Source organism: Erpetoichthys calabaricus, chromosome 3, assembly GCF_900747795.2.
Source record: "Erpetoichthys calabaricus chromosome 3, fErpCal1.3, whole genome shotgun sequence".
Classification (NCBI taxonomy): Eukaryota; Metazoa; Chordata; class Cladistia; order Polypteriformes; family Polypteridae; genus Erpetoichthys; species Erpetoichthys calabaricus.
Window position 1 is genome coordinate 87,128,801 of NC_041396.2, and position 27,399 is coordinate 87,156,199.

The 27,399-nt window shown below is 36.6% G+C and overlaps 1 protein-coding gene across 7 annotated transcripts in view; it reads right to left on the reverse strand.

The window, feature by feature from the left end:
- Positions 1 to 1,478: 1,478 nt before the first annotated feature.
- LOC114648173 (DENN domain-containing protein 2D-like) overlaps positions 1,479 to 27,399 on the reverse strand; it is a 108,013-nt gene continuing 82,092 nt past the window's right edge. For all 7 annotated transcript variants that reach the window (XM_051924641.1, XM_028797053.2, XM_028797055.2 and 4 more), the window contains 11 exons: positions 23,612 to 23,784; positions 19,473 to 19,585; positions 17,005 to 17,074; positions 15,296 to 15,373; positions 13,467 to 13,607; positions 13,225 to 13,373; positions 10,193 to 10,364; positions 9,563 to 9,613; positions 8,716 to 8,797; positions 3,065 to 3,307; positions 1,479 to 1,730 (listed from right to left, as the gene is read on the reverse strand). In XM_051924641.1, coding sequence (XP_051780601.1) covers positions 1,666 to 1,730; positions 3,065 to 3,307; positions 8,716 to 8,797; positions 9,563 to 9,613; positions 10,193 to 10,364; positions 13,225 to 13,373; positions 13,467 to 13,607; positions 15,296 to 15,373; positions 17,005 to 17,074; positions 19,473 to 19,585; positions 23,612 to 23,784 — 1,337 coding nt within the window. In that variant the 3' untranslated portion in view covers positions 1,479 to 1,665. The remainder of the gene's footprint in view (positions 1,731 to 3,064; positions 3,308 to 8,715; positions 8,798 to 9,562; positions 9,614 to 10,192; positions 10,365 to 13,224; positions 13,374 to 13,466; positions 13,608 to 15,295; positions 15,374 to 17,004; positions 17,075 to 19,472; positions 19,586 to 23,611; positions 23,785 to 27,399) is intronic.

Here is a 27,399-nt window from a genome sequence, read left to right on the forward strand (position 1 = left end):
CTCTATCGCGGATTTTATATGTAAGCATATTTAAATATATATCGCGGATTTTTTGCTGGTTCGCGGATTTCTGCGGACAATGGGACTTTTAATTTCTGGTACATGCTTCCTCAATTGGTTTGCCCAGTTGATTTCATACAAGGGACGCTACTGGCAGATGGCGGAGAAGCTACCCAACGAACTTTTCTCTCTGTCTCTCTTGCGCTGACATCTCTGATCCTGATGTAGGGGGATTGAGCAGGGGGGCTGTTCGCACACCTAGACGATACGGACGCTCGTCTAAAAATGCTGAAAGATTATCTTCATGTTGCTCCCTTCTGTGCAGCTGCTTCGTGAAGTGACATGCTGCACGGTGCTTCACATACTTAAAAGCTTGAAGGGCACGTATTGATTTTTGATTGTTTGTTTTTCTCTCTCTCTCTTTCTCTGCTCCTGACGGAGGGGGTGTGAGCTGCCGCCTTCAACAGCTTTGTGCCACGGTGCTTCACATACTTAAAAGCCAAACAGCCCTATTGATTTGTTTGCTTTTCTCTCTCTTTCTGACATTCTGTGCTCCTGATGTGCACTCCTTTGAAGAGGAAGATATGTTTGCATTCTTTTAATTGTGAGACAGAACTGTCATCTCTGTCTTGTCATGGAGCACAGTTTAAACTTTTGAAAAAGAGACAAATGTTTGTTTGCAGTTTTTGAATAATGTTCCTGTCTCTCTACAACCTCCTGTGTTTCTGTGCAAATCTGTGACCCAAGCATGACAATATAAAAATAACCATATAAACATATGGTTTCTACTTCGCGGATTTTCACCTTTCACGGAAGGTTCTGGAACGCAACCCCCGCGATGGAGGAGGGATTACTGTATTTATCGTTCATATGACTTGTTTTTCATTAACATACACTCTTGCCAGAAAAATTCATAACTGTTTTTTTATAAAAAGAAAAAGCGGACTGACTGTCCTGTACCTCCATCCATCCATTTTCCAACCCGCTGAATCCAAACACAGGGTCACGGGGGTTTCTGCTGGAGCCAATCCCAGCCAACACAGGGCACAAGGCAGGAAACAATCCTGGGCAGGGTGCCAACCCACCGCAGGACACACACAAACACCAAGCACACACTAGGGCCAATTTAGAATCGGCAATCCACCTAACCTGCATGTCTTTGGCCTGTGGGAGGAAACCGGAGCGCCCGGAGGAAACCCACGCAGACACGGGGAGAACATGCAAACTCCACGCAGGGAGGACCCGGAAATCGAACCCAGGTCCCCAGATCTCCCAACTGCGAGGCAGCAGCGCTACCCACTGCGCCACCGTGCCGCCTGTCCTGTACCTGAGCTCCCTTTTTTAGAATATATTTTTTCTTTTGTACAGCAGTTAACACATCTAGAGCTTCAACTTTTTCTCCTTTGTACACTTTTTTTAAAAAGTATTTTTGTTATTCAGAACTCTCAAATTTTAAATAACAAGGTAGTGAGACTGTGTATGCAGAAGACCACCAAAAAAGTGATTCTTTATTTACAAGACAGGACTTTGAAATACACAAAAATATAAACACACTCGGGACCAAAGACACACATTTTTCTCCAACAATATTTACATTACATTCCAGTTTGAGCAGCGCTGTAGTCACAGTCCATCATTCTGGGAATTGGTTCAATATGAGACCTGCTAATACTTCTTTGCCTTTTCTTTCTTCTTTTTCTCTTGATACTCTGAAACTTTCCTTTGGAATTCTAATGGAGTGGAGAGAGAACTACAAATTAGACACAATCAAAAGCCTAGTAAGCCAAAATACACCAATGCTAAAAACGGTTCTCAGGATGCACATGCACTATTTAAACCCCGCTTAGAAATGTAGACGAGGAGCATGGATGGTAAAGCCGTAGGAACAAATCTCACTGTTGGCTCCAGATGTAACCCTCAGTACGACTCTTCATTGGACTCCAGTTTTTGAGCCTGTGCACACAGATAAAATGACACTTCATAACCAAGCTTAGAAATTGAATGCATGGAGGCCAGTATGTTAGCAATTTCAGAATTCATGAACTCTGGGATGGCAGGAAACCAGAGTCCATTTAAAAACAAAAAACCATTAAAACTTTAAACTTACACACGTTTGTAAGACATGTCAGACTTGCTAGAATTGCTATAAAAATGTGTGCGACAGCTCGGGTCTGACCAGGACTGCTTTCACATGACATTACCCAGTGCTTCAGAAAAAATTGACTTGATCCCCAAGGTAATTTAACTATTTTGTAGTATGTGAATGTGTTATTCTTATATAGCACCTTTTATGTTAAACACAACATGAAGCAAGCGGCATAGGGTCAACCTGCAAGTCAGCAATAATGTCTGAACTAACCACTTTGGGGTGTTCCAAAGCATTACATTAAACTTCAAAGTATATTTGACTAACAAACTGGACTAGAAGTCAGCTGGCATATGTTAGTCATTAACAATCAGACATTTTAAATGTTGCACAGAAATGCAGCCAGCCTTTCAGAACACTAAAAGGGAGAGGAAATCAGGAAATAAATTATACTCTCTTTTTCACTCTAACTATATCCCATCATCAATTTTATAAAAGTGTATTTTATACACCTTGGTCAGGATCACAAGGTGCTATTCTAACAATAAAAATGTGCAAGATGTGAACCTCACCTGAACAAAATGTGATTCTGTCACAAGGCACATCCATGCACACACCCATACTCTGCCATCACGATAATTTGGAATTGCCCATCAGCCAGTGCATAAAACTGCATTTAATTTTTCTCTCCAGATAAAATGTCAAAGCAAACTCTCTTAAAATTATGAAAAATTAACATGTTTAGCCCCACTCAAGTGAATTTCTACTCACACACAAAAATCATGTGGTTGTGATAAAAAAGTGGATCTTTATTAATTTTACAATATATTATACTTCAACAACCAATCTAGACAAATTAAATGGTCTCTTCATCTTGTGTTAAATGCTAAAAGTCTTATTTAATCCCCTATTGGTTAGTTAAATGCATATTAACTGTACTACCCACAAAGCAAGCTTCACTTCTTATACTCAACTTACCATCTTGCAGATTTGTTTGCTGCTCCACGCCTTGAATAAATAAGTCGAACATCTGAGTCTGCAAGAATGTTTTCACAAATTTGCGTGTGTTTTTGGAATCTATTGATTTGTAGAAGGACCTCTTCTGGAACTCTCCCTCTCCATCTTTATTCTTCCTTTTGACAAAGGATGAGAAATGGCCAATTGTCCGAACAAAGAAATGTAGGAAGGCTTCAGATACAATTTTGTTCAGTTCCTCTAAGGCTGGTAATGGAAGACAAAAGCAAGAGACAATGGTTAGGATACAGACGGAGGTGGGGGGGGGAGAAAAAAGTCCAGGCCATCCCTTCTAAAACAGCCACCCTGACTCACACCAGTCCACTGCTGGTTAGGACAGCCTGCACTTAGAATGTACAACAACAGGGAAACCAAAGGCACTGGCTGGGAGAATGTGCAAACACCACACAGACCGGGGCACAGCCTGTTGGAAGCCTGAGGCAGTTGGTCCAACCCTTCCTCCATTTTGTCATTCAAGTCTGAAACTTGGTAGTCTAAAACACATAACTATGGCAAGCCAAATTAACATTTAGAGATATCTCAAAATGAATTTTGGATATCTTAAAATGTAATTTACTTTTTAAGATATCTGAAACTCGCTTTGAGATATCTTAAAATAATTTCCTTTACATTTTAAGATATCTGCAATACATTTCAGGATATCTGAAATGCATTTCAAGATATCTCAAATACAGTTTCAGATATCTCAAAATAATTGTGTCTGCATTTCAAGATATCTCAAATGAATTTTCAGATATCTTAAATTGACCTTTCATGCATTTTAAGATATCTTAAATGCATTTCAAGATATCTCAAAATCATTTCCTGTAAAACTGCCTATTATTTCAATGGGACTTCTTGTTTATTATAAGATATCTTAAAATGTATTTGAGATATCTTGAAATGAGCAGGAAGTGATGTTGAGATATCTGAAAATGTTTTTGAGATATCTGAAAATGGACAGGAAGCTGTTTTCAGATATCTGGAAATGTATTTGAGATATCTTAAATTGTATTGTAGATATCTGAAAATGCTATTGAGATATCTTGAAATAATTGAGTGTCCTTTTAAAGATATCTTAAAATGCATTTTAGATATCTTGAAATACAATTTTAGATATCTTGAAATACATTGTTAGATATCTGAAATAGAGCAGAGACCCATTTTAAGATATCATGAAATTAATTTTAGATATCTAAAAATGTATTTCAGATATCTGAAACAACAATGAATTTCAAGATATCTTAAATGCTTTTTAAGATATCTAAATTATATTTTGAGATATCTTAAAATAACTTCCTTCTCATTTTAAGATATCCCAAATTCATTTTGAGATATCTGAAATGCATTTTCAGATATCTTAAAATGACTTCCTGCACATTTCAAGATATCTCAAATACATTTCATGATATCTTAAAATAACATCCTGCACATTTCAAGATATCTCAAATACATTTCATGATATCTCAAAATCACTTCCTGTGCATTTCGAGATATCTTAAATGCATTTTGAGATATCTTAAAATAGGCAGGAAGCTCCATTGAAAGTATAAGAAATTTTACAGGAAGTGATTTTAAGATATCTGAAAATGTATTTGAGATATTTTGAAATACGCAGGAAGTTATTTTAAGATATCTGAAAATGTATTTCAGATATCTCAAAATGCCTGCAGATGTATTTTAAGATATCTTGAAATGTATTTGAGATATCTCAAAATGCACATGAACATATTTCAAGATATCTCAAATTGCATTTAAGATATCTTGAAATGCATTTCAAATATCTGAAAATGTACAGCATATCACTTCAAGATATCTTGAAATCTGTTTGAGATATCATACAATTCTTTTTAGATATCTTAAAATAGATGTATTTTTAGATATCTATAATTCAATTTGAGATATCTAAAATGCATTTCCAGATATCATAAAATTCATTTTGAGATATCTCTAAATGTTAATTTGGCTTGCCATACATAACTCTCTCTCAATCCAAGCACTGTGGAATTCCATCCCTGCTTAGTTTTATCAATAAAAATCGTACGAAATTTAAAAACAGCTCCTTACACATGTCTTCTTTTAAGCATGCTTCAAATTTGCCACTTTTTCTAATTGATCAATTATTATTTATTTTATTCAATGCCTGTACAGAGCACCACTATCATGAGAAGCTTTTTTTTTTTTTTTTTAAGTATGTATTAAAGAGCAACACACAAGATAATAAAAATGGAAGATAATCACAGAACTGCTCAAAAAGCATTTACTGAGCTACTATTTAAGGAAGAAGAAAAGTTCAAATGCCACTTTAATGAGTTCATTCTTTTGTCTCATGATGGTGTACATTTAATACTTTACCCTCTGTGTAAAACCTAGTGCACTAAAACATCTGAAGTTTTACATTTATTATTCAATTACAACTCATATGCATACTGTACAGTACACACTTTCCTCTGGATGTTTTAGTTTTCTAAATGGAAACCAATAATTGATTTCTTAATTAGGATTTAAAAAGACACAATTTAATTTTCTTCTAAGGAACTGATTGGAATTAAGCAGCATGAGTCTACAACTGAAAAGCATACTGGTAGCTAAAACAAATAAAAAAAAAAACACACCACCACTATTATTGAATATATTACAAGGTGGATACCTGTGGCCATTGAGGGACAAGTATCTGCTCTGTTCATTTTTCTCAGTAATAAACTCTGTTTACTATTATAACTTTTAAACATAGTAAAAATTTGTTCAAGGTAAATTATATAAATAGCATTTATAAAAAGACATGGCCATTAGATTTTTTCACAAACTCTAAATTTTGCTGTGTACCGTTTTATTTTTCTAGCAATGCTCAGAGCATGCAGCAGTTGAGTAATGCAAAATAGTGCTTACATAGCCATTTCATAAGGAAAATATATGTAAGTTGTAAGTATTTTTTAAGAATTGCGACACACTAAAAGTACTTAATCACACTTCAGAACTGGACTGTACTACAGTTTAGAAGGCAACAAGCTACTGTTTATCCAGCCTCTCACTTCTCTTTAACACGTGTTTATCACATGAACACTGCTTCATTATACAGTATATGATTTGCTAAACAAGGCTGCAGTGTAAATTCAAATAAAGAAAGTAAAGGCATTATAATAAATATATGGAAGCTAGAGTATAAATATAAGTACAATGGCTATAAAAATATCCACTCCCCATATGCTTTGACTTAATCATGTTTTATTTTGTTATAAAGTATGGTATCCTGATAATGTCTACATAAAAACCATATGCTATAGCTCCCCCTAAATACACTATAAATATACATCAAGTAATCTGCAAAATATCCAGTTCCATACAAAGTTAGGCACATAATGACTGAAATGTAGTTTTACCATGGAAGTGGAAATAATTTACTCTTATAACTTTGAATAATGGTTGACAAAATGAAAGTGAAAAAGCTTTGACTGAAATAAAATCTTGTGTTTCTTTGTGTTTCAAAAACTTTTGCTAATATTATGGGGAGAAGGAAAAAAAAAAACCCCACAAAAGTTCACCTTTTTAAATTTTCTAGATGCATCTCTTGATCATGGTGCGACTTCCTGGTGAGGTGGAGTTTGGAAAGGAAGCATGTGACAAGGGAAGGGGGTATGGGCCCAGACTACAGAACCCTGTCTTTGTGCACATTGAGATTGAGGAGAAGTTTGTCACAGTCCAAAACATTACAGCACAGGCTACCACATACTACAGAAAAGAGAACCAGCCAGTAAAAGCAAAGGCAACACTTTAGGAAAGTGATTAGGTACACACACAGTTTTTAGATACACTAACTAGACGTTAATTGAGACAAAACTATATTCTCAAATCTTACAGCAGTTCCTCAGGTTTGGTTAACAGTGTTTTGTTGGTCTTAATTTAAGTGTGGAAACAATCTTTTCCTTCTTTATAACAGATTGCCATTTAAATATTTAGCAAAGACAACAATCAAATACTGCTATGTATAGATGTGAAAAGATGGACTGCACTAATTGCTTCAATTTTTGTCAATGATAATTCTACCATAATATTGAGGGAGGGAGGTGGCTGACAAAAAATATAAATGTAATTATTCTGCACCTTTTTTCAATTTTTCCACATTGGACTGACTTTTTGAATTGAAGATCAGACCCTTGACCAACAAATGAAAGGGAAAAGCAGATCTTAAATTCAAAAAGGTCATCCTATGAAACTTTTATTTCTTATTTGTGATGTATACAGATATTTCTGAAGTATATATTTAATAGTATTTTAGCAAAAAAACATGTGTTTTGAATGTTTTGAGCATACAACTGGATAACTGATGGAGTATGTGACAAATGTGACATAATGCAAGATTTTTTTCTTCTTGGACGATTTTCATATTGTTTGCCATTTTGCAGCATTGGTCACCACTGACTTTGTATTGTATCACTTTTTTATCCTCATTCTACATGAAAATATTACATTAATTTTTTTTCTTGGCCATCACTGCAAAGTATATGGAGTAAATAACACATAAAATATACAGTATATCTATATGAAATGGTTTGATTGTTTTAAACTGGTTTTGGGGACTACTCGACTAAAATTGTAGAACAGAATTAGCAATGACACAGACTCCTGAAATGAATTCTAACATGTTAAACATTTCTCCATAGGAATTACTGAATCAGTTATGCTAACTACAAGGGCAGGAATGATAGAATATATGATCTTTCCAGGACAAATGTAAAACTAAAATCAATATGTACAAGGTCCACTTGAGGAATAAATACAATACTGCATCCATCTGAGCAGTCAAGAAAGTTCTCATGAAAATCATTTAGCAATAGTCATGTGGCAATATAAGTCATCCCGCTACTGCTGCAATTAGCTACTGTAGTCAGCTATGTCAAAATGTCAGTCAGCAGAATGCCTACCAAGATATCCTTCTGTAATGATGTTCTATCATGTTCTATCATAGTGGCAAGAATAGGATATTTAAGTGGAATCCTGTAGCTTTCGAACCATTTCAACTTCCACATGGATTCTAGCAGTTATTAAGGGATCTGCTAAATTATTAACAAATAATAAGAGAAAATGCATGACATATAGCAGTACATGATTAAATAATATGGAGCTTCAGAGTTTTGCTTTCACCATGACAAAGAATTTATATGAGAGATTACATAGCAAAATGTGAAAAAGGTCCAAACTGAGGAATACCTAATTCACACTATATTTTACATTCATGCGTAAAGATCCATACAGCTTCCAAAAAAGTAACTCCTATGGAAGAGGGTAGGTAAGTGTATATAAAATATCAAGTGTAACATTTAAAAACTATCCTTAAATTTATGACTTTCTAGGTGAAGTAGTTTGGATCTGCAGAACTATCAGTATTACTAATTTGAAAGCACCGGGCAATGGTCATCAAGTTCCAGACTTAACACTCTCAATTCTAAACCAGGTCCAACTGTTAACAGATACATTTTCCTGTTTTTACACAGTTTAGGATAATTGCCCACAACAGTTAATAGATACATCTTCTTGTTACCACACTTTAGGCCAATGGTTCTACTTTTTATTCCTTTTATTTTTAGGGAACCAAAAGAAATAAATTAATGTCTTACTAGCATTATCATTCCGGACATTCAACATCTGCAAAATTTCCTCTTGCAACTTGACAGGTAATAAACTTTTCTCATCACCCACCTGTTGGGAGAAATGGTAGATTTTAGTAAATCAATAGCAGACAAAAAGCAAATGGATGTCCATTTCAGCCTGGCAACATTAAAACATGCACATCTTTCAGAGGAACAAAATTACACTGAATGAGAAAGTCAGAAAAAAAAAAAGAAACCATCATTACTGAACCTAAATTAAATGCTTTGGATGACAGAGTCTATAAAACCGGACAATGAGCAGATCTTCACTGAGTGATTGTGGAGAGATAAACAATCCAAAATAACCTTGTACCCCAAAATTGCCAAAACCTTTTATTACACATGCTCACTAGTCTACAATGTAAAAGCAATCTTATAGTGAATCTTTCTTATGATAAAAGTATGTGCACAATTTTGTCATGCATATGATATATATACTGAACAATTTCCTCCAAATATTCTGTCACTACGTTACTAGAAATACAGTAGTCACATGCATATGTGTGCATGAGTTGGCTCTGAGATGGACTGGGGATTGATACCTGCCTTGCACCCGATATTGCTGGGATATGGTCCACCCTCCCTTAACAGTGAATCGGATTATGCAGGGGTAGAAATATTAAGTTATGTAATTTAATGCTCACAGGACTCATAGTAACATAATTCACGGGCACCTGTACCTAAGTTAGCATTTATTGACATCACACAGAAACTACAAAAGAAGTGGGATCTGAACTCACAAATCCATTCTGGAGGTGGCCCAGCCATTATACATTATGGAGTTTAGGATGAACATGATAAACATAATACTTGCCTGCTCAATGAAAGCTTTACTTGGTTCATTTGATAAATCCACAATTAGTACCTATTAAAAAGAGAATTCATAAAATAACTCACTGGACAACTGCTGATACAACACAGTATAGCTACTTTTAGGAAATTAAAAGAACACCACATGCCACATGACAAAACTGCTTCACAGAGGGTATGTTTAGACAGGACGATTAATCCAAGAAGATTCATCTGTCAGTGATGTACTGGCCAGCTACTTAACATATATAGATGAAGCATGTGTACTGGCTAGGTTAGCAAAGAAGAGTGTTGTTTCTTGTCTAGTGCTGGCATAGTATCAATTATGGGACTATAAGCTAAGTACAATAAAATAAAGACCCAGTAAGTGAAGCACTATAAGTCACTAAATCCACATTCAGAGTAAAACAATTGTAAAAATACATAAAATGAATAAATATTACTGGGTTGGACCACTAAACCAGACTGATCCTACATCTCTGACTTGGTTAATCAAGTTCCCAGAAATACAATTTCTAAGAGGTTGATGGTTAGACTAACTTGTGGTTAGTGTACAATAGGCTTGTGATTAAAAGTTATGGCTATAAAAAAGTGTGCCTCTGGTACCATCTAGCACTACTGCAACTTATCTTACCTCTTCCTGACCTAGTACATCTCCCATTAGCTGCTTCTGTACCCCAAGCAAGTATGGTGTCGGTGCCATGGCCACATCAATCATGATCTCCGGCACAATGGGGATGAGTGTGTGCTGCCAGATGAAAGGATACAGTAGAGCAGTCACTGCATGGATACATTGAGACAGTGTGCTGGAAGGAGGAAGAGAAAGAACACGATAGTATCCCAAATAAAATTACAATGAACAAAAAATTATAATGTAATTTAGAATGCCAGTGATTATCTATGTCTCAGAATCAACAATCAATAAATAAATAAAAGATTCTTTAAATATATCCATTATTTTTATTGCCTGAAATATTAGGATTAGGTGTTTATCTCTGGCATGAGCCATGGGTAACAAAAATGTAAATTTGCATTCAGTTAACCAAATGTCACAGTGCAAAAGTTAAAAATATCTTCAAGCAGAGGTAGCACAGCTGCGTCGCCATTAGGAGACTGGGGCACTTGTCCCTAGTGCTCTTTGTTTTTATGTGGGTTTCCTCCTACACCCCAGAGACATGACAGTTGGGTGAATTGGCGTAACTAAATTGGCCCTAGTGTACATGTAGCTGTGTGTTCTCCTTGTAATAGACTGGTACTTATGTTGTGCCTTGTGTTAGATGATTAAGCTCCAGTTGCTCCTGGACTAGCAGGTAAAGAAAATGGAAGGATGAAAGAAACTTTAAAGCTCCTGTTAAATAAATATGCTATTCTGAGGAAATAATGATCATATATGTGTATTAACAGCTGTGATAATTTTTTTTTTTAAATACAGCTGCAGTTACAAACACTTTTAAAAGTTATTCAACTCTGCCAGACTGAAAGTAAATGGCATAAAACCAAAAAAGTTACCTCTTAAAGAGTATTTCAGCATTTCCAATTACCTTCGTAAGTTAGATTGCCACCAAGTATAGATTTTCAGACAAATGCACAATGCAAATTTAGCTTAATCACCCAGCACCCCATAAACAGCAAACAATGATTTTTTTTTTTTTATTGGAAATCCTTTAAGACCGACTGCTAAAAATGGTTCTGTATTTGTGAATAATCCATTTTTTTTTCCTTCTGTGCCTTGTGCTAATAAGATGGTAGTGCATTTGTTTTTGCTTTGTCTGTCCGTGAAGTCATAGCAGTTTACAAACAGTTTACAAGGCCATTGCAGGCTGCCTTTACAGAGGTGGATCCAAAAGTATATAAGAAGGTGCACAAATACATTTTAAATACTTTCCTATGGCTATAAATGAGTTTTTTTAAGGCATGTGATAACTTAATTTATAATGCGTCACTGGCCTTTTCCAAGGATTTTGATGAGCTTTAAGTTATTTTCAAGTGCCGGATGCTTGCCTACCTATGGCTAATTAGTCTAATAAGAGATGGCTCTGGGCAAACAAATATAAATCTTGTTCAGTCTCTTCTGGACCAGAGATACTTAGACTGGAGTAAGATCGGAAACGATAAGCTTTAGAAATAACAGAGCTACCATGGGTTCTCATCACTTTCAAATGGTAGCAGCTTGGTACAATGAAAGCTGGATGACAAGTATGTACAAGACAGAACTATACATACTAGACCAAGGTGGTGGAATCTGACTCTTGGGATGACGAATGCAACTGCTTGGTCTGGGATAAGTTGGATTTTGTGCAAGAGTTTGAAAAATCACCAGCTAGACACAGCCACATGGATTTGTCCTGGAATTAGATTTTAATTGAGAATGAACTTTCTTTAGTTCTGAACTTTTGCTGCAGGAGTATTCCCACAAGGCAGTTGAAGGGAATACTTGTGCACCTGGATCAGTGTCATAGAGTTGACGTTAGTACCACTGGATGAAAGGGTCATCTTAGTTAGACTTTGCCTGGCAGTGAGGAAATTTATGATCGTTATTTTCACTAAAAAGCAAATGTAGGCAAGTACATTTTTGATCAAATGAGTACAACCAACTGACTCTGTAGTAGTACTTGGGGTGTTTGAAAGTGCACACTAGCAGAATGACTTAAATACACTGTATTATCTAGTCTCCGATAATATCTAGTCTGAAATTCCGACAGCAGTGCCTCTGCTTTTTTGCAATTGATTATTTTTTCTAAATTTTACATGATGGGATCAACAATATATACTTAAAAGTCTGCACCATAGTGTTACAAGTTTGGTATGAGAATTGGCACGACCAAATTAGAGACCATGGTCGTCCTACAGAAAAAAGTGGCTTTTTCTTCGCAGGTGTAAAAGATGTAGATGTCCCAGGTGGAAGAGTTCACATACCTCAGGTTCTTGGTCACATAAAAGATTGGGAATAGGATTTCTCAAAGAAACAGTGCAGTGGTTGTGGTGTTGCAGGTATGTTATGAGACATTGATGGTAAAGTAGAAGCCAAGACCTCCGTTAAAAGCATTCCCTTTGCTTATTAATCATACCTATCATTACCTACACTTCTGGATAATAACCAAAAGCATGGTTTCTTGGGTATATTAGGTTTGTACACAGGGTTTCTGGCTCACTCTTGGTGTTACGGTAAGTAGATCAATAACCCTGGAGTATCCAGGAATAGAACCATATGTTCCCTGCATTAAGTTGAACCAGCTGAGGTGGTTTGTGCATGCCGTAAGGATGCGGTCTAGGTGTTTTCTTTAGGATAAGTATAGAGCTTGGACCACTGGGGGGACACCCAGACTGATTATTCTGTAGTGTATACCTTGATTCCCTTTGAGTGACATGGGTCTCTCATAAATGGCTGGAGGGTGTTGCTCAGGGTAAAGAAGTCTACTGTGATCATCTCAGCCTGTTGCCACCATACCAACCATCAAGAAAAGTAAATAAGATAGCTTTAGGTGATCAAGAAGTTGATTAATCTACATATTGAAGTGGAGAACAGAGGATAACGTGGTACAGCAATGCAAATACCTCAGGAGGAGAAGAGCATGCTCAAGTAATTCTGGAATTCTATTCATTCACCTCTTTCTGCCAACTTGTGCCACAAAGATATCTTTTATTTTCTCTTCTCCCTGAACTTACCTTAGTTCCTCAGCCACAAAGATTATTCTTCTTTCTAGCACTGTAGCAGCAAAAACATAAATCACTTCCTCTGTGGATAGGCGTTGGAAGAGAGTGCGAAAATCAACATGCTCCAGCTGGGAATCTCTTGGTCGCGTCAGTTCAATGATCTAAAGGGGACAATAAAAAAAAAAGTGAGAATACATTCTAATTCCTAGACAGACAGACAGGCAGGCAGGCAGGCAGGCAGACAGACACTGTACCTCAGTGCCAGAGTCTGGGATGAAGCTTTTAACCTTTACAGTGTGTCCAGGAGCTGGGAAAGGCAACTCCCTTAGACTCTGCATAAAAGGATAAATCATGGATAGGCTGATTTGCCGCCGCTTTTCCACTTCATCAAAAATCTGGATGAGCAAAAGAGAAAAGAATGTGAAGGATAATAATTCATTAATTCATTACATTTATATAGCGCTTTTCTCAGTACTCAAAGCACTATCCACACTGGGAGGAACCGGGAAGCGAACCCACAATCTTCCACAGTCTCCTTATTGCAGAGCAGCAAAGGACGTAAAATGTCAAGAGTTATTATGGTCTTTAGTGACTTGCATTTCACTCACATGTGTGCAGGACAAAGAGCAATATATCCAATCAGCACTAATTTAAGAACAGCAGAGATTTAACAAAACCATACCACATCTGAAATATTCTTATGGTGTAAAAAGGCATACCTCAGATACATGCAAAATAGCCAATATAACTACAAAAAATGAGGCAATGACAACAGGGAATACATAGTTATTGACTGTGGAGGACCTTGTGGAAAAGCAATGTAGTTGTATAGTCCGAATATTAAAGTGTTTAGTAAATGTCTTTAAATAGGACTGAATGCTGACTGGTCCATGTATGTGCAGTCTTTACACATTTTCCGTCCTTACCTGTGGGGGTTCTCTCTGGGTACTCTAAATCTTTGGGATATAAGATAAAATCTGAGGATTAAAGTCAAAGAGACTCTAAAATATGCCCTAAAAGGCACAGTGTGAATATTTACACAAGTGTACCATGTCAAAGACTGGCACTCTGAATGATTGGTTCTTGCCTTGTACCTGGATAGGCTCTTGTTCCCTACAACCTTGTTATTAAAGCATGTTAATAAAAGAGATGGATGACAGTCTTAAATCTAGGGTGTCAAAAATCAGTTCATGGTCCTCCCTTTAATAAAATATTTGAAAGGAAATTAAAGAAACATTGAAGGAATGAGAAAAAAACAGTAATCTGCTCCAGTACATAAAACAGTACGATGTTCTCAGGAAAGTAAAACTCTCAGTATTAGAAATGTCATTTAATTCTATGGATCGCTAATGCTCTTATGTTGCCACATTAGACATATTTAATGAACAGTAGTAATTGGCTTTCAGACTGGCTTGAGTGAAAACTGCAGTTACATGGTTCTCCATAAGTAATACTTGAGAACACTAATTTAAACTGTCAGCATCAGTAAGAAATCAATATTTGACAGTTAATCTATGGTGCATACAAGAATTATACTACATTCCCTTAAATAAATGCAGAGTTGGGGACTGAGGATTAGAAACACTACTTCTTTGAATTCACTTGTCTCATATATTATATTATATTGTTTTCAAAACAAATATATCCTCTAGCACTACTGGAGCAGTATTTTTTCTCTTCAACAGAGAGGCAATTACCTCCACAATTTGAAAAGGAATAAGGAAGAGATTTATATTTGGTGACCATATATATAAGAGCCATTTTGATCATGTATTCCAATAACTTTGCAATAAAACTCAAATAATTCTTCATGTTCAGGAAATATTTACATTACATTTGGCACTTTTAAGTGCTTTGTTAAATCTCTCTACTCTTTACTGTACCTTCAATGTCAACTTTACTCTAGAACCACTGGCAGATTAAATAAACGGTGGAATCAAGCCATTCCACATGCTTATTAAGCCCACATTGTCTGCCACTGTACTAAACATTAAAAAAATTGTTTTGTAATAGTGTTCAATGTGAAAGACACTATATAACAATACAAATGAATGGAGTAAACAAGCAGGCATGCTTCCACTACCTTAGAGAAGAGTCCAAAACAGGCCAGCTTGCTGATAACACAATATGCTTCTGGCAGCCGTGCACCTTTCCCCTGGGGCTGTTAGGCAGAAAGAAAACTGGTTCAATGCAAAGCCAAAAATGGTATAAAGGGCATGAGTGCCCCACTGAAAGAACTATTTCACACCTGAACTTTCACAACTTTTGGCAATGTCATTGTTGAGCAGTGCTATTTCTTGCAGATTTTCAATTTTTCATACAAATTATCACTTGTCTATTAAACTCCAAGCAGATACTAATTTTGTAGATATTTAGGAAATGTTGCAGCAGTGTTATACCATCAGAATAGATGAAATATAGCATTTTCCTACAGGAGATGGATTGTTGATGACAACCTGTGAGATGGACTTAGAATGAAAGTTACTCATCTCTTTAAGAAGCTTTTGAGTTGCTATGGCAGGCAAATCGGTAGAGAGTTAGGGTTCGTTTGTACTTCACGCTCAGAACACGTACAGTATGCTCACACATCACGACAGCCATGCATTCATTTGACACATCTTCTGAGCACGTCCTCAGAAATTAAAACGCAACGCGTATGTGAGTTGCAGTACCAGCAAAAAGTCGGGGTGTGATAAAAAGTCAGAATGTGACGTCAGAGTCTCCGTTTACTATCTACATGTGACAGAAAGCCACTTTGAGGATCCTCCGGGATCAATATGTGTGCTTCAATGTTTGATGAATGGTTCAATGTGGTGAAGCAAAATGCCGACATACAAATACATTTGTGGTGCTTTTATATTCAAGAATCACATATTCCCCAACATAATGACACGATACATTGCAAAAGTCTCACATAACATTTTTTGTGCCCTCTTTCTTTTTTTTTGGCACCTTCACAACGGCATCAGAATGTACGGCAGTGTATTTGAGCCATAGAGAAAAAAAATTAAGGACATGACGAAAAAGTCTATTTTGTGATTAAAGTGGAAATTTCGGCTTTAATCTCGAAATGTCCACTTTATCCTCGTAGTTTACTTTATTATTAGTAGACCATCATAACCATCATCTTAAAACTGACCCAGCTATTAATTGCTATGTGCTTCTGGGGCTTCCTCTTGATCTAAAGCATCAGTAAGCAGCAATAGATCACCACACAGAACACATTAAATTTATGATATTCCAACTCTCTGCACATGTAGAATCCTTAGATTTATACTTGATATCACTTTCATGATGAAATGCATTAAAGTATGTATGTTACATTTTACAGATAAAGTGCACTTTAAGCATTTGGTGATGCTTAAAATGATGCTAGTGTATGCGAGTGCTTGTATTCACCTTGCGATGAGCTGATGCCCTGTCCAGCGATTGTATCTGCCTCGTGCCCACTGCTAGCTGAAATGGGCACATCCCTGGATTGATGGATTTAATCATTAAACATCCATCCTTTTCAGAGATATTGTGGCAAGGTGTCCTTGGAATTTAATGGCAGTTTCAGGCAATTCAAAACACAGCATTTTCTCACCATGATGCTATCTCGCACTGCCACCTGGTGGAATCTTCCATATTTATGTAAACTACGCACGCAAGTATAAACAGTACAATGCTTGCGTAGCAGTAGCGTCCACTGGAGCATGCGTTGCGTGAAGTATAAACCTAGCCTTACAGTAGTTAGAAGATGTAACAGAATGCAGCAAACAGCCTTTCATTTATTCTGAAAGAAATAATTACCAATAATCGTCGACAGTATCCATTCTTTCGGCTTCCATCAATTTCAGTCAAGACAAATGAAAATGTTTCACTGAAAAAGAAATACAACTATGTTTTTTGCTTTGCAGGTGGACGGGATAGGGGTTGGGATATGATTTGATTTAAAAATATATAGTATTTCATGTATGGACAACAATTGATTCATTCATTGTAAAGGAATTTATACAGTAAAATGAGTAAAAATAAGTAGAATGGAACAGAAGGAAGACAACAGCACATTAAAATTGTCATGGATGACAAATATATCACTCCATTAAAAAACACTAGGTTTTTGGCATTTTGTGATGCTAATAAACTGTGTCAAGTTTCATTTGTATTAAATGATTTCTTTTCAAGTTACTGTGTCCACAGCCTCAGACCCTGTCACACAGGCAGACGTGCACGTACACTCACAGAAAGTGGTAAAAGTGTGTTAAGGGATGAATCATGCATTTAGATCTATTTAAAATGCAAATTATTTAACCAATTAATCATACGAGACATTGCTTTTATTTTATGTAGGTACCACTACCGATCTGACCTTTATTCCAATACAAGCCTCAGTTGGATTGAGATCCTAGAATTGATACCAGGGCAGCACTCTTCATTATGTTCCTGAAACCACTGCTGAACAACTCATGCAGTGTAGCAGGGCATATTATCCTACTGAATACTATTGTCATAAAGGGGTATATCTGGTCTGCAATGGCATTTTAAGGCAGGTAGTATGCATCAAATTAACATTCAAATGAATGCCTGTACCCAGTCTTTCCTAACAGAGCATTGCTTAAAGAATCACACACACTCCACCAAGTTATTTTTTTCCCCACAGTGCATACTTCTCTTCACACATGTACATGGTAATTAATATGATACAAAGATAAAATACAGGGATTCATTGGACAAGATGACCTTTTTTCATTGATCCAATGTCCAGTTCTGACAACTGTATGCCCATTGTAGGCGATTTAATGGCGGACAGCGATTAGCATGGGCACTCCAAATGGTCTACAGCTATGCAGTCCCATAAGCTTCAAGGTTAGATGCACTGTATGTCATTGATTTGTACCAGACAAGATGGTCTTTATTTACCACTTGAATCTATTACCATTGGTTTTTTCCCCACTTTGTACCAATGTCAGTAGGTACTATAGCGCTTTGAGTATTGAGAAAAGCGCTATATAAATGTAATGAATTATTATTATTATTAACCACAAATGACACGGAGCACCCCACAAAACTTGCTATTTTGGAAATGCTCTGACCCAGTCATCTGGTTATAATATTTGGCCCTTATCAAATTCAAAGATACACCTGCCCATATCTTCTGTATTCAACACATTGACTACAAGCACCTAATGTCAGCTTACCATCTAATACATCCCTGAACTCAACATACACTGATGTTGCCAGATAGTCAATGTCATTTGTTTTATATACGAGTGGTCATGATGTTTGGCTCTTCTTCTTCTAAAGCTTTCCTGACTTTGGCAAGTTGCTACTATATTTGACCAGCCCTCTCCATTTTCTTCTATTGTACACTTCTTGACTGACACCCCTTTTGGTGTATGTATATTTAATAAAAATAAATACATAATAAATATATAAATGACACATGTGAGCATGGAGAGTGTTTCGAGTGTTTCACATCTATATTCTTCCCCTTGCTTTTTCCTTCACCAAAGCCATTGAAACACCACATATCTTCGTGTGTGGAATATATATTATATATAAAAATAAGATATACATTACACACACACACACACACACACACACACACACACACACACACACACACACACACACACACGTACGTTAACGTATGAGGTGTCCCATGGAATTTTTTACATTCACGTGCACTCACCTCACATTTATCTTTATACAGTGCATCCAGAAAGTATTCACAGTGCATCACTTTTTCCACATTTTGTTATGTTACAGCCTTATTCCAAAATGGATTAAATTCATTTTTCCCCCAGATTTCTACACAGAACACACCATAATGACAACGTGAAAAAAAGTTTACTTGAGGTTTTCTGGACTGTGCTCTTTCTGGACTTTTGGCAAGCAGCATTATCTTATAATAGTATAAATTATTTCATCACTTGTATTAATGTGCTCTAATTCACATAAATTAAACACACAATGAAAACATGGCATAGACTTTTGAATAGTACATTAAAAATTAGCCCTTTACATCAAAATGCGATAAGCGTGTTTAATTTTGTATCTTAAAAAATTACTATTAAAAAAATCATGAAAATCAACATGAAGAAAAGCTTTAAAACACATTTAGCATGCTGATTAAAAAAATCCTTAGATCAATGCCAGTCTGAAAGCTTCAAGGTAAGCAAACAAAAGGGGCCACTCAAGGACATTCACAGAGTTGTCCTGTGGACAAAAGGGGTACAAGCTTGATGAGATGTGTGGCAACAGTGGCATTGACTTACCTTTTGTACTCTGTGAGAGGTGCCCAGCTAACACCTTCAGGGAAGCAAAAGAGCATGATGGCCTTCAGGGTCTTCTCTTCTTCCTCTTTCTGATAGCGGATCATCCCATCTTTCTGTTGCAGACGGGTAAAGACAGGTATAAACTAAGTTAACTCTATATGATGCTTCACACTTATGCAGAAGCTTCAATTATTTTCAAACAGCATATTACCATGGTAAGACCTTTTAAACTTTCTCCAAATACCACAGTGAAGCACCATTCTTCCTCTAATACAGCACAATTCCCCAAATTTACAATGTGGTATACACAATTATAAATATACTAGACATTAAGCCCGTTATAATAACGGGCGCTAGAGCAGTACTGCATAAACATTAGTAGGAACAGTCTATATTAAATGGCAAGGGACTGTCTATTTTCTGTTACAGTAATCCTGACTTGTATGTGGCTGTAATATGCGTCACTGTATTGTGTGCCTTTAATTTTCTCTTGCAGTAATGCGTCTCTCCAGCAAGTGCTGTGCAGTTCCCCAGCAAGTATTTTAATCTGTGCTGGCGTGCAGCTGATTATTGTATGTGTGACGTCTCCTCTGCAACGGATTTTATGTGCGCGAAAATAAATCTACTTTTAAAAGTCATCCTATTGTAATATCATGAAAATTCAGATATTTAGGAAAACCCCTTCAACGACTGACACTTTACACTTTACCGGGCCAAGTTTGTTAAGCGCAAATCTGACATCCTCAGAGTGAGCACTTGCACAACAACAAACACTAATCCCACCTCTTTGGGGAAGCTGGTCTCTGCGTCTCAGTATCCGATTGGATTTTTCGTGCGTTATGTTTTAGGTCTTATCTCATTTACCGAAATCCGATTGGATCGGCCGCGTGATATTTTATAGGCCCCGCCCTCTCTGTCTTGTGTGACGCGTCAGGCGGCCTTTGAAGCATCTGCTTTGAAGCGTCGCACCATGCCCCACGCATGTGCACTTCACCAGAAGACACACACACACACGGACACACACAGGGATTTTATTAAAGAGGATGTAGTTAGACAAATGATGTGTTTCAAAGTCAAAGTGAACTTTATTGTCATCTCAACCATATACAAGTATACAGATAGACGAAATTGCGAAGCTCAGGGTCCACAGTGTAACAACATGACATGCAAATAATAATTTAAAAATAGAATTAAAATTTAAATTAAAATTAAAAATTTAAATTAAAATTAAAACACAAACAAGACAAGACATTGTGCAAAGACAAGACAAAGAAGTAGCAGCAATATTGATGTGTAAGATATGTAATATAATAAATAAATAATAAATAATAGATAATACAGAAATGATCAGTGTATGATAATAGTTGTTTAAGACATGTGTAAACAATGACAGGTCAGAATGTTTTACAGCAGAAGGATAACAAGAGTGTCAAAATACTTAAAGGTCAGTAGGAGATTTTCAGTTCTTTTCTACCTGCACACTTGTCTTTGCAGGACAGTGACTCGCATGTATAAAAGTTCTGTTTTTAGAGGTGGTTGAGGCTGTGTGGAAGGTACCAGGGGGCAGCCTGGTGTTAAGAAGTCTAACAGCTTGGGGGTAAAAACTCTCCTGCAGCCTGGCAGATCTGGCTTTGATGCTGCAGTATCTTCTCTTGGATGGCAGAAGTGTGAAAAGTCCATGTGAGGGGTGTAAGTGGTCCTGCACAATTCTGCAGGCCTTGCGGACACTGCATTTGTAAAATATGTCCTGTAGTGAAGGGAGAGGCACCCCAATAATGCACACCGAGGAACTTGGTACTCCTAACAGTCTCCACATCTAAACCATTGATGCTGAGTGGGATGTGGGCAGGACGTGATTTTCTGAAGTCCACGATTATCTCTTTTGTCTTGTTGACATTGAGAGATAGATTGTTGTCTTCACACCATGCGGACAGCCGTTCCACCTCATCTCTGTATGCTCTTTCATCATCCCTGCTTATCAGTCCCAGCATCATCGTATCATCCGCAAACTTGATGATGTGGTTGGTGTTATGCATGGTTGTACAGTCGTGAGTCAGCAGGGTGAACAGCAGTGGACTAAACACGCAGCCCTGCAGTGCTCCAGTGCTCAGTGTGATGATGCTGTAAGTGTTGCAGCCTATCCGAACTGACTGGGGCCTCTCTGTCAAGAAGTCCAGGATCCAATTGCAGAGGGTGGTGTTCAGGCCCAACCTACGCAGTTTTACAACCAGCTTTTTAGGGATGATTGTGTTGAAGGCAGAGCTAAAGTCTATGAATAGCATCCTGTCATATGTGTCTTTTTTATCCAGATGTGTCAGGGAGAGGTGAAGGGCAGAGCATATGGCATCCTCAGTTGACCTGTTTGTGCGGTATGCAAACTGAAGAGGGTCAAGGGAGGCAGGGAGATTAGTCTTTATGTGTGACATGACTAACCTTTCGAAGCACTTCATTATGATTGGCGTGAGTGCAACTGGTCGGTAGTCATGCAAATAAGATTATAAATGGTATTAAATGTTCCTACTGGCAGAGCAGTAAGGATGCAGATCACTCTGATGTGGTGAAACTGTTAATCCATTATACCAAATATTACAGGGCAAGTAATGTAGATCTATTCCACTAACAACTTGTTTGGATTTTAACCCTGAGACAATAGGAGTAGGAAGAGTGTGGAAGCAATGAGAAGGACAGCCTGCAATATGGTTAGTGATCAGTCCCAAAGTACTTGCTGCAACTATTCAGCACCCCATTCTTGTGTTTCTTTAAGCAGGTGAAACTTCTGGTTTTTTTGAGGAATGGCTTTTTGGTAGCAACTCTTTCTTGAAGTTCACTTCTAATGACACTTTTCTAGATTGTACCAGGGTGCACCAGAGTTCCACTGTGTTCTGTTATTTCAGAGCTGATAACAGAGTTATGTCCAGTACTGCTATTTTCAGTTTCCCTGGCTGACCACTGCACTTTTGGTTCTCAACCTTCCCTGCCATATTGTACTGCCTCAGAAGAGGCTGTACAGTACACCTTAAACTTCTGTCTTCATTGAAGTTTTTGCTTGACAGGGACCTTAGTGATGCAGGAAGACCACCTTGGCTCACTCTTCCAATGGTTTAAAGATTGATTATTTGAAGGTTAAACATATGCCACACCTTAACCTTTTAGGTTTGGCTCAACCACTCTCAGTCATGTACTGGGCTGTACACCTACAACATATCATGTTTTATATGAAAAATGGACTATTAATATGTTACCTTCTTTAATGAAATGCAGACATTTCTCTGTACCTTTAAATTAATATTTAGAAATTTTTAATTTTGCTCATTTTTAGTGACACGTTCATTTAGAAGACAAAAAACACATCTAAAACTAAAATTGAATATAAAAAACATACTTGTGTTACTGTGTCTCCTCTAAAAAGGTGTCCTCTGCTTGTTCATTTATCCCTTTTAACCCCTTAGGAATCTTAGTTTGACTAAGTACATTCTGCCATCTACTGTGTACTTAAAAAAATAGAATTTTTAGGAGTGGGATGACTGCCATTGGGCTCAAGTCATCATAACTTTGCTTTTCTCTACTATGATGGACTCTGGACCCCTGTAAACGTATTCTTTCCAGGAATGCTACGGACTGGAGGCTTTGTTTTACTTTGCATGTCATCAGCTGGCCATATCTGAAATATGTTACTAGACTTAATGATTAATGTAAACAATTAGTAGCCCAATTAAGTTAAGATTAATTCTGTATGAAAATGTTACACGGTACTTGCTAAAAAGCCCTATAAAAAAACAAAAAAACAAAAAGAGAATGTGAATCGGCACAGATTTGTCACATTGTTGTAATCAATGGCATCTTTTTCGACTGAAGTGGATTTATTATTCAAACCTATGCAAGCTCATCAGACAACAAGAGATAAGACTGATGCTGAGCGGAGTATGTACAGTCCTGTGATATCAAACACTATACACATTTGCACAGATATTTTGCTCACCCAAAGTTCACCCTACCAGTGGCGTTTAAATGCAGGAATAGCCAAACAATAAGTATAGATTTATTGTAAAAAGTGCCCATTATTGTTGAACCGTCAGCCACAAATCGCTGCAGTTATCATCATTGTTTAGAAAATAAAGCATCCAGTATATCTAACTTACCTTTGGGAACTGATAAATGACCTGAGGTTCATAGCTGTTTGCTTTTGTCTTTTTCAAAGAAACAACAACAAGGTACTCAAAGAAGAACTGTCCACTAGCATAGCGTGACTCTCTTTGCTCCATCTCCTGGTTCTTAGCTTCAAGATTCTGTGGCTGCCGTTCCTTACTACTTCCTGCCATAAAAATAAAACAATGCAGAAAAAATTTTAGAAGAAAGGATATTATGTGACCGCTCTCTCTCCCACCTGAAGCGGCACTGTGAAGACACTTCAAAAGCAGTATGATTGATGATTTTGAACAACTAACAGGCCAGTATTCAGGCTACTTCTGAGTGGATGTACAGGTAGAACAACTAGTATGGTATCAAAATAAGCAAAGCTTCACAACTGGAAATTCATGGAGTATGTCAGTTGGTGACTATGCAGAGTAACCTCATCCAGGGAGATATTCAACAACAAAAGGGTTACAGAATACCAAACACATAGTGTTACATGCATTTGACCACCTAAACAAAGGACTACCTTGCTGCAGGTCAAAAAAGGAATTCACTGTTTTGCTTGTTTCTTAAGCTCCGATGCCCATGTCCTTGGCAGTGCCAATAGTGGCTTTTCTTAAGGCCTTGTTTTAACCTGGATACCCCTCTCTCCATCTTCCACTTATGTAGTATTTCCTTAATATCTAGATTGCAAGTTCACAGTCATCACAAAATCCAAACCACCTCCTGCTTCCTTAAAACATCTTCTCACTCTTGCTTCAGTACATTCATTGATCTTCCACTGAACTCTAGGAACAAGTTGGGCAGCATTCAAAGTTCTTTGAATGTTTTTAGAGAAACCACATGTCCATAAACATTTAAATAAAGTATTGCTTTCAAAAGCAGACATTCGTCTCCTTAATTCGTATCATACAGTTGTTTCCTTCAGTTCTATTCTGCCAATCAATGACCACTCCTTTGGTTTTTCTGCTTGCCTACTCTACATATATTGTACATTTTTGTCCTTTATTCTAGAAGAAATGTGCCAAACCTGAAATTTTAAAATCATATTTTAAACTTTCCTTTTAATATTTTTTAATATTTAGCCAATGCCTGCAAGTTTTAAATACAGGAATAGATTTTATATATACTTGCTTAAGAGTTAATATGGTTATTATTAAAAGAGCAGTCAACACCAAACCACCTTTTTAAACATTGAATGATCAGCTTCTATATAGGACATAATGCCGGAAATTTCTATTTTTAAAGAATATTTGGATACTATTCTGGAAGCAGCTTATAACAAGAAAGTAAATTGTTGTCAAGAAAACAAAAAATCTTCCCACTTTCTATACCTGTTTATATGGGGTGAGAATTAGGCCAAGGAAGGAACAAAACAATATCCTACACACACTCACTCATGCAAACAGGGCAAATTTAGAGGTGCCAGTTAAAGCAAAGAAAGGAATTTCTTTACTATAAGAACACAGCACCATTTACAGTGCACTTAGATTTACACTTTTTAGTCTTCTTTTTGGTAAAGTGTGAAGATAAAACACATTATCATTCAGTAAATGACCAAAACGAGAAAACAATATTTGCAACCACAATATAACACAAGGTAAGTATGAACCGACAAGACAGGAAAGTAGGCATAGCTATAGATATAGAACAATCAATGAAAGACTCACAGGTATAGCCAGTTAAAATGCAAGCAAGGAAAAAGTTTTGAGTTTGGTTTTAAGTGACAGGATTGTGGATTTTTTTTTAAGCACTGCAGTTCCTCATCGCTTGAACCGTCCTCTAGATTTGCCCATGACGCTAGTCAAAGGATCTGGTTTCTGGCAGGCAAGTAAAAGGGCAGGTGACAATGACAATCTGGAGTGTCACAGTGAACAGCTATTTAATTTGGTTTAGTGAAGTAACTGATTCATTCTGAAATGCACTCTTTAAAACAACTTGTCAATGGTTTTAATAAAAGTTCCTATCCAAGAATGATTTGTTTTCTGTAATTTTATTACAGCACTAATTAAGATGCAAAGGTCCCAATGAGTAACATTTATTCTCACTTTTAAGGCAAGTGAGACCTGAATATGTTAAAAAAAAATAAATTCCATTATACTTCTACCAACTCTATTGAATGTGTCAAGATTATACTTCTACCAACTCTATATAGAGATGATTGCACACATTTTTCAGAAGATGCATTTGAATCTCATTGTGCTTGCCTAGTTTATAAAAAACAAATGTTTTCCTCTTCTATTGTAAAATACTCTTCATAGAATTGGCAGGGTTATTTCACCCTACATTATAAAAAGCTAACCACATGTTTTTCCTCCTGTGAAAAGCAAACTGAAGTAAAGCAAGGCTTGTGGAGGGAGGTGTCCCAGTAAAGAGGAACAAGTGCTGCACTTGTCTGGCACAGTTATTTCACTATACAAGTCAGGTTTTCCATTTTGTATTAAGTCTTTCTGCCACCAAATTCAATTAAGGACTGAAGAGGCAGAAGATTCCAGGAGAAAGGTAAAAGGTTTGTTGAATGCAACATTAAGTGTTGTTTCCTTGGACAGTGGCATAATCTAAACATATTGGAGTATAAATATAATAAGAATAATAATAATAATACATTTTATTTATATAGCGCCTTTCCCATGCTCAAGGCAATATATATTAAATTTATAGTACTAAAAATACTCAACTTGAAATTGGAGCCATCTGCTTTACCAAAATATTGTTTCTAAAAAGCAGCACAAAAACAGCCTACTTATTCATTACACCTTTGACAGAAAACTGAAGCAATGGAAGATTAGCTGAATTTAAGGAACTCTGCTCAATTTTAGGTCAAGTCTCTTCATGCTGGTGCTTTCTGACTCCAAGATGAAAAAGAGAATGCAAACAGGCTTACCTATCATGTTGCACTTTGCAAAACTTCTCTGTACACAGAAACTGCAGCTGCAAGCCCAAAGAATAACTGCCCCCACCCTCTAATACAAAGTAAATAGGTGTGAGAAAATTTTGATGTGCCTGTTGAGGCTCTATCGTATTTGGAAAAATAAATAAAAAGCACAAGCTCCTTATGAGTGCAAACTGATTTAATCTTAAATCCACAAAAATAAAAACAAATAAAAAGGTGGAGCTAGATTGCCAGCTGCTTGTATAGACAGGCATTAGGAAAGAAAGTAATTTTAAAACCAAGTATGAAGAAGCAAGCTTTTAATTGTCACAACAAAGGAAGAACACAACCCTCCATCTCAGTTCAGACAAAAGGACATTAATGCAAGGCTAACTAGTAAAAAAAAATTAAAAATTGTATTCTGCACACATACATGCCCCTATAAAAAACTATATTTTAACATAGTTAAGACCATATCATCCTCATTTTAATTGTTAAGATATATTCTGATAGAGCAGTGACCCAAGCTCAAGATACTGAATTCATGTTTGACAACTTTAAATTTTTACAGATTTATTAAAGATATTTACTTTCTTTAATTCTGTTAAAAGTTTAAAAACTAAGCCAGATCTATTGCTTTTCTAGCACATTTAATGTAGATAATGAGGGGAAAAAAAAAGTTTGAGATTGAAATATGAATCAGTTAGACTAATGTAGGCCACATTGGCTTCCCTACAACTTGACAGTAAATACACCATTATTATTTTTATTAGTAATACTTACAACTTCTGAGATAAAAGAAACGTAACCAATTACATTTTTCTAATTGGAGCATAGTGAAGTGAAATGACTTGTTCACGGTCACACATGAGAGTATTTAGATCAGGTAATACTAGATGGCAGCGATATCTGGATAACAGG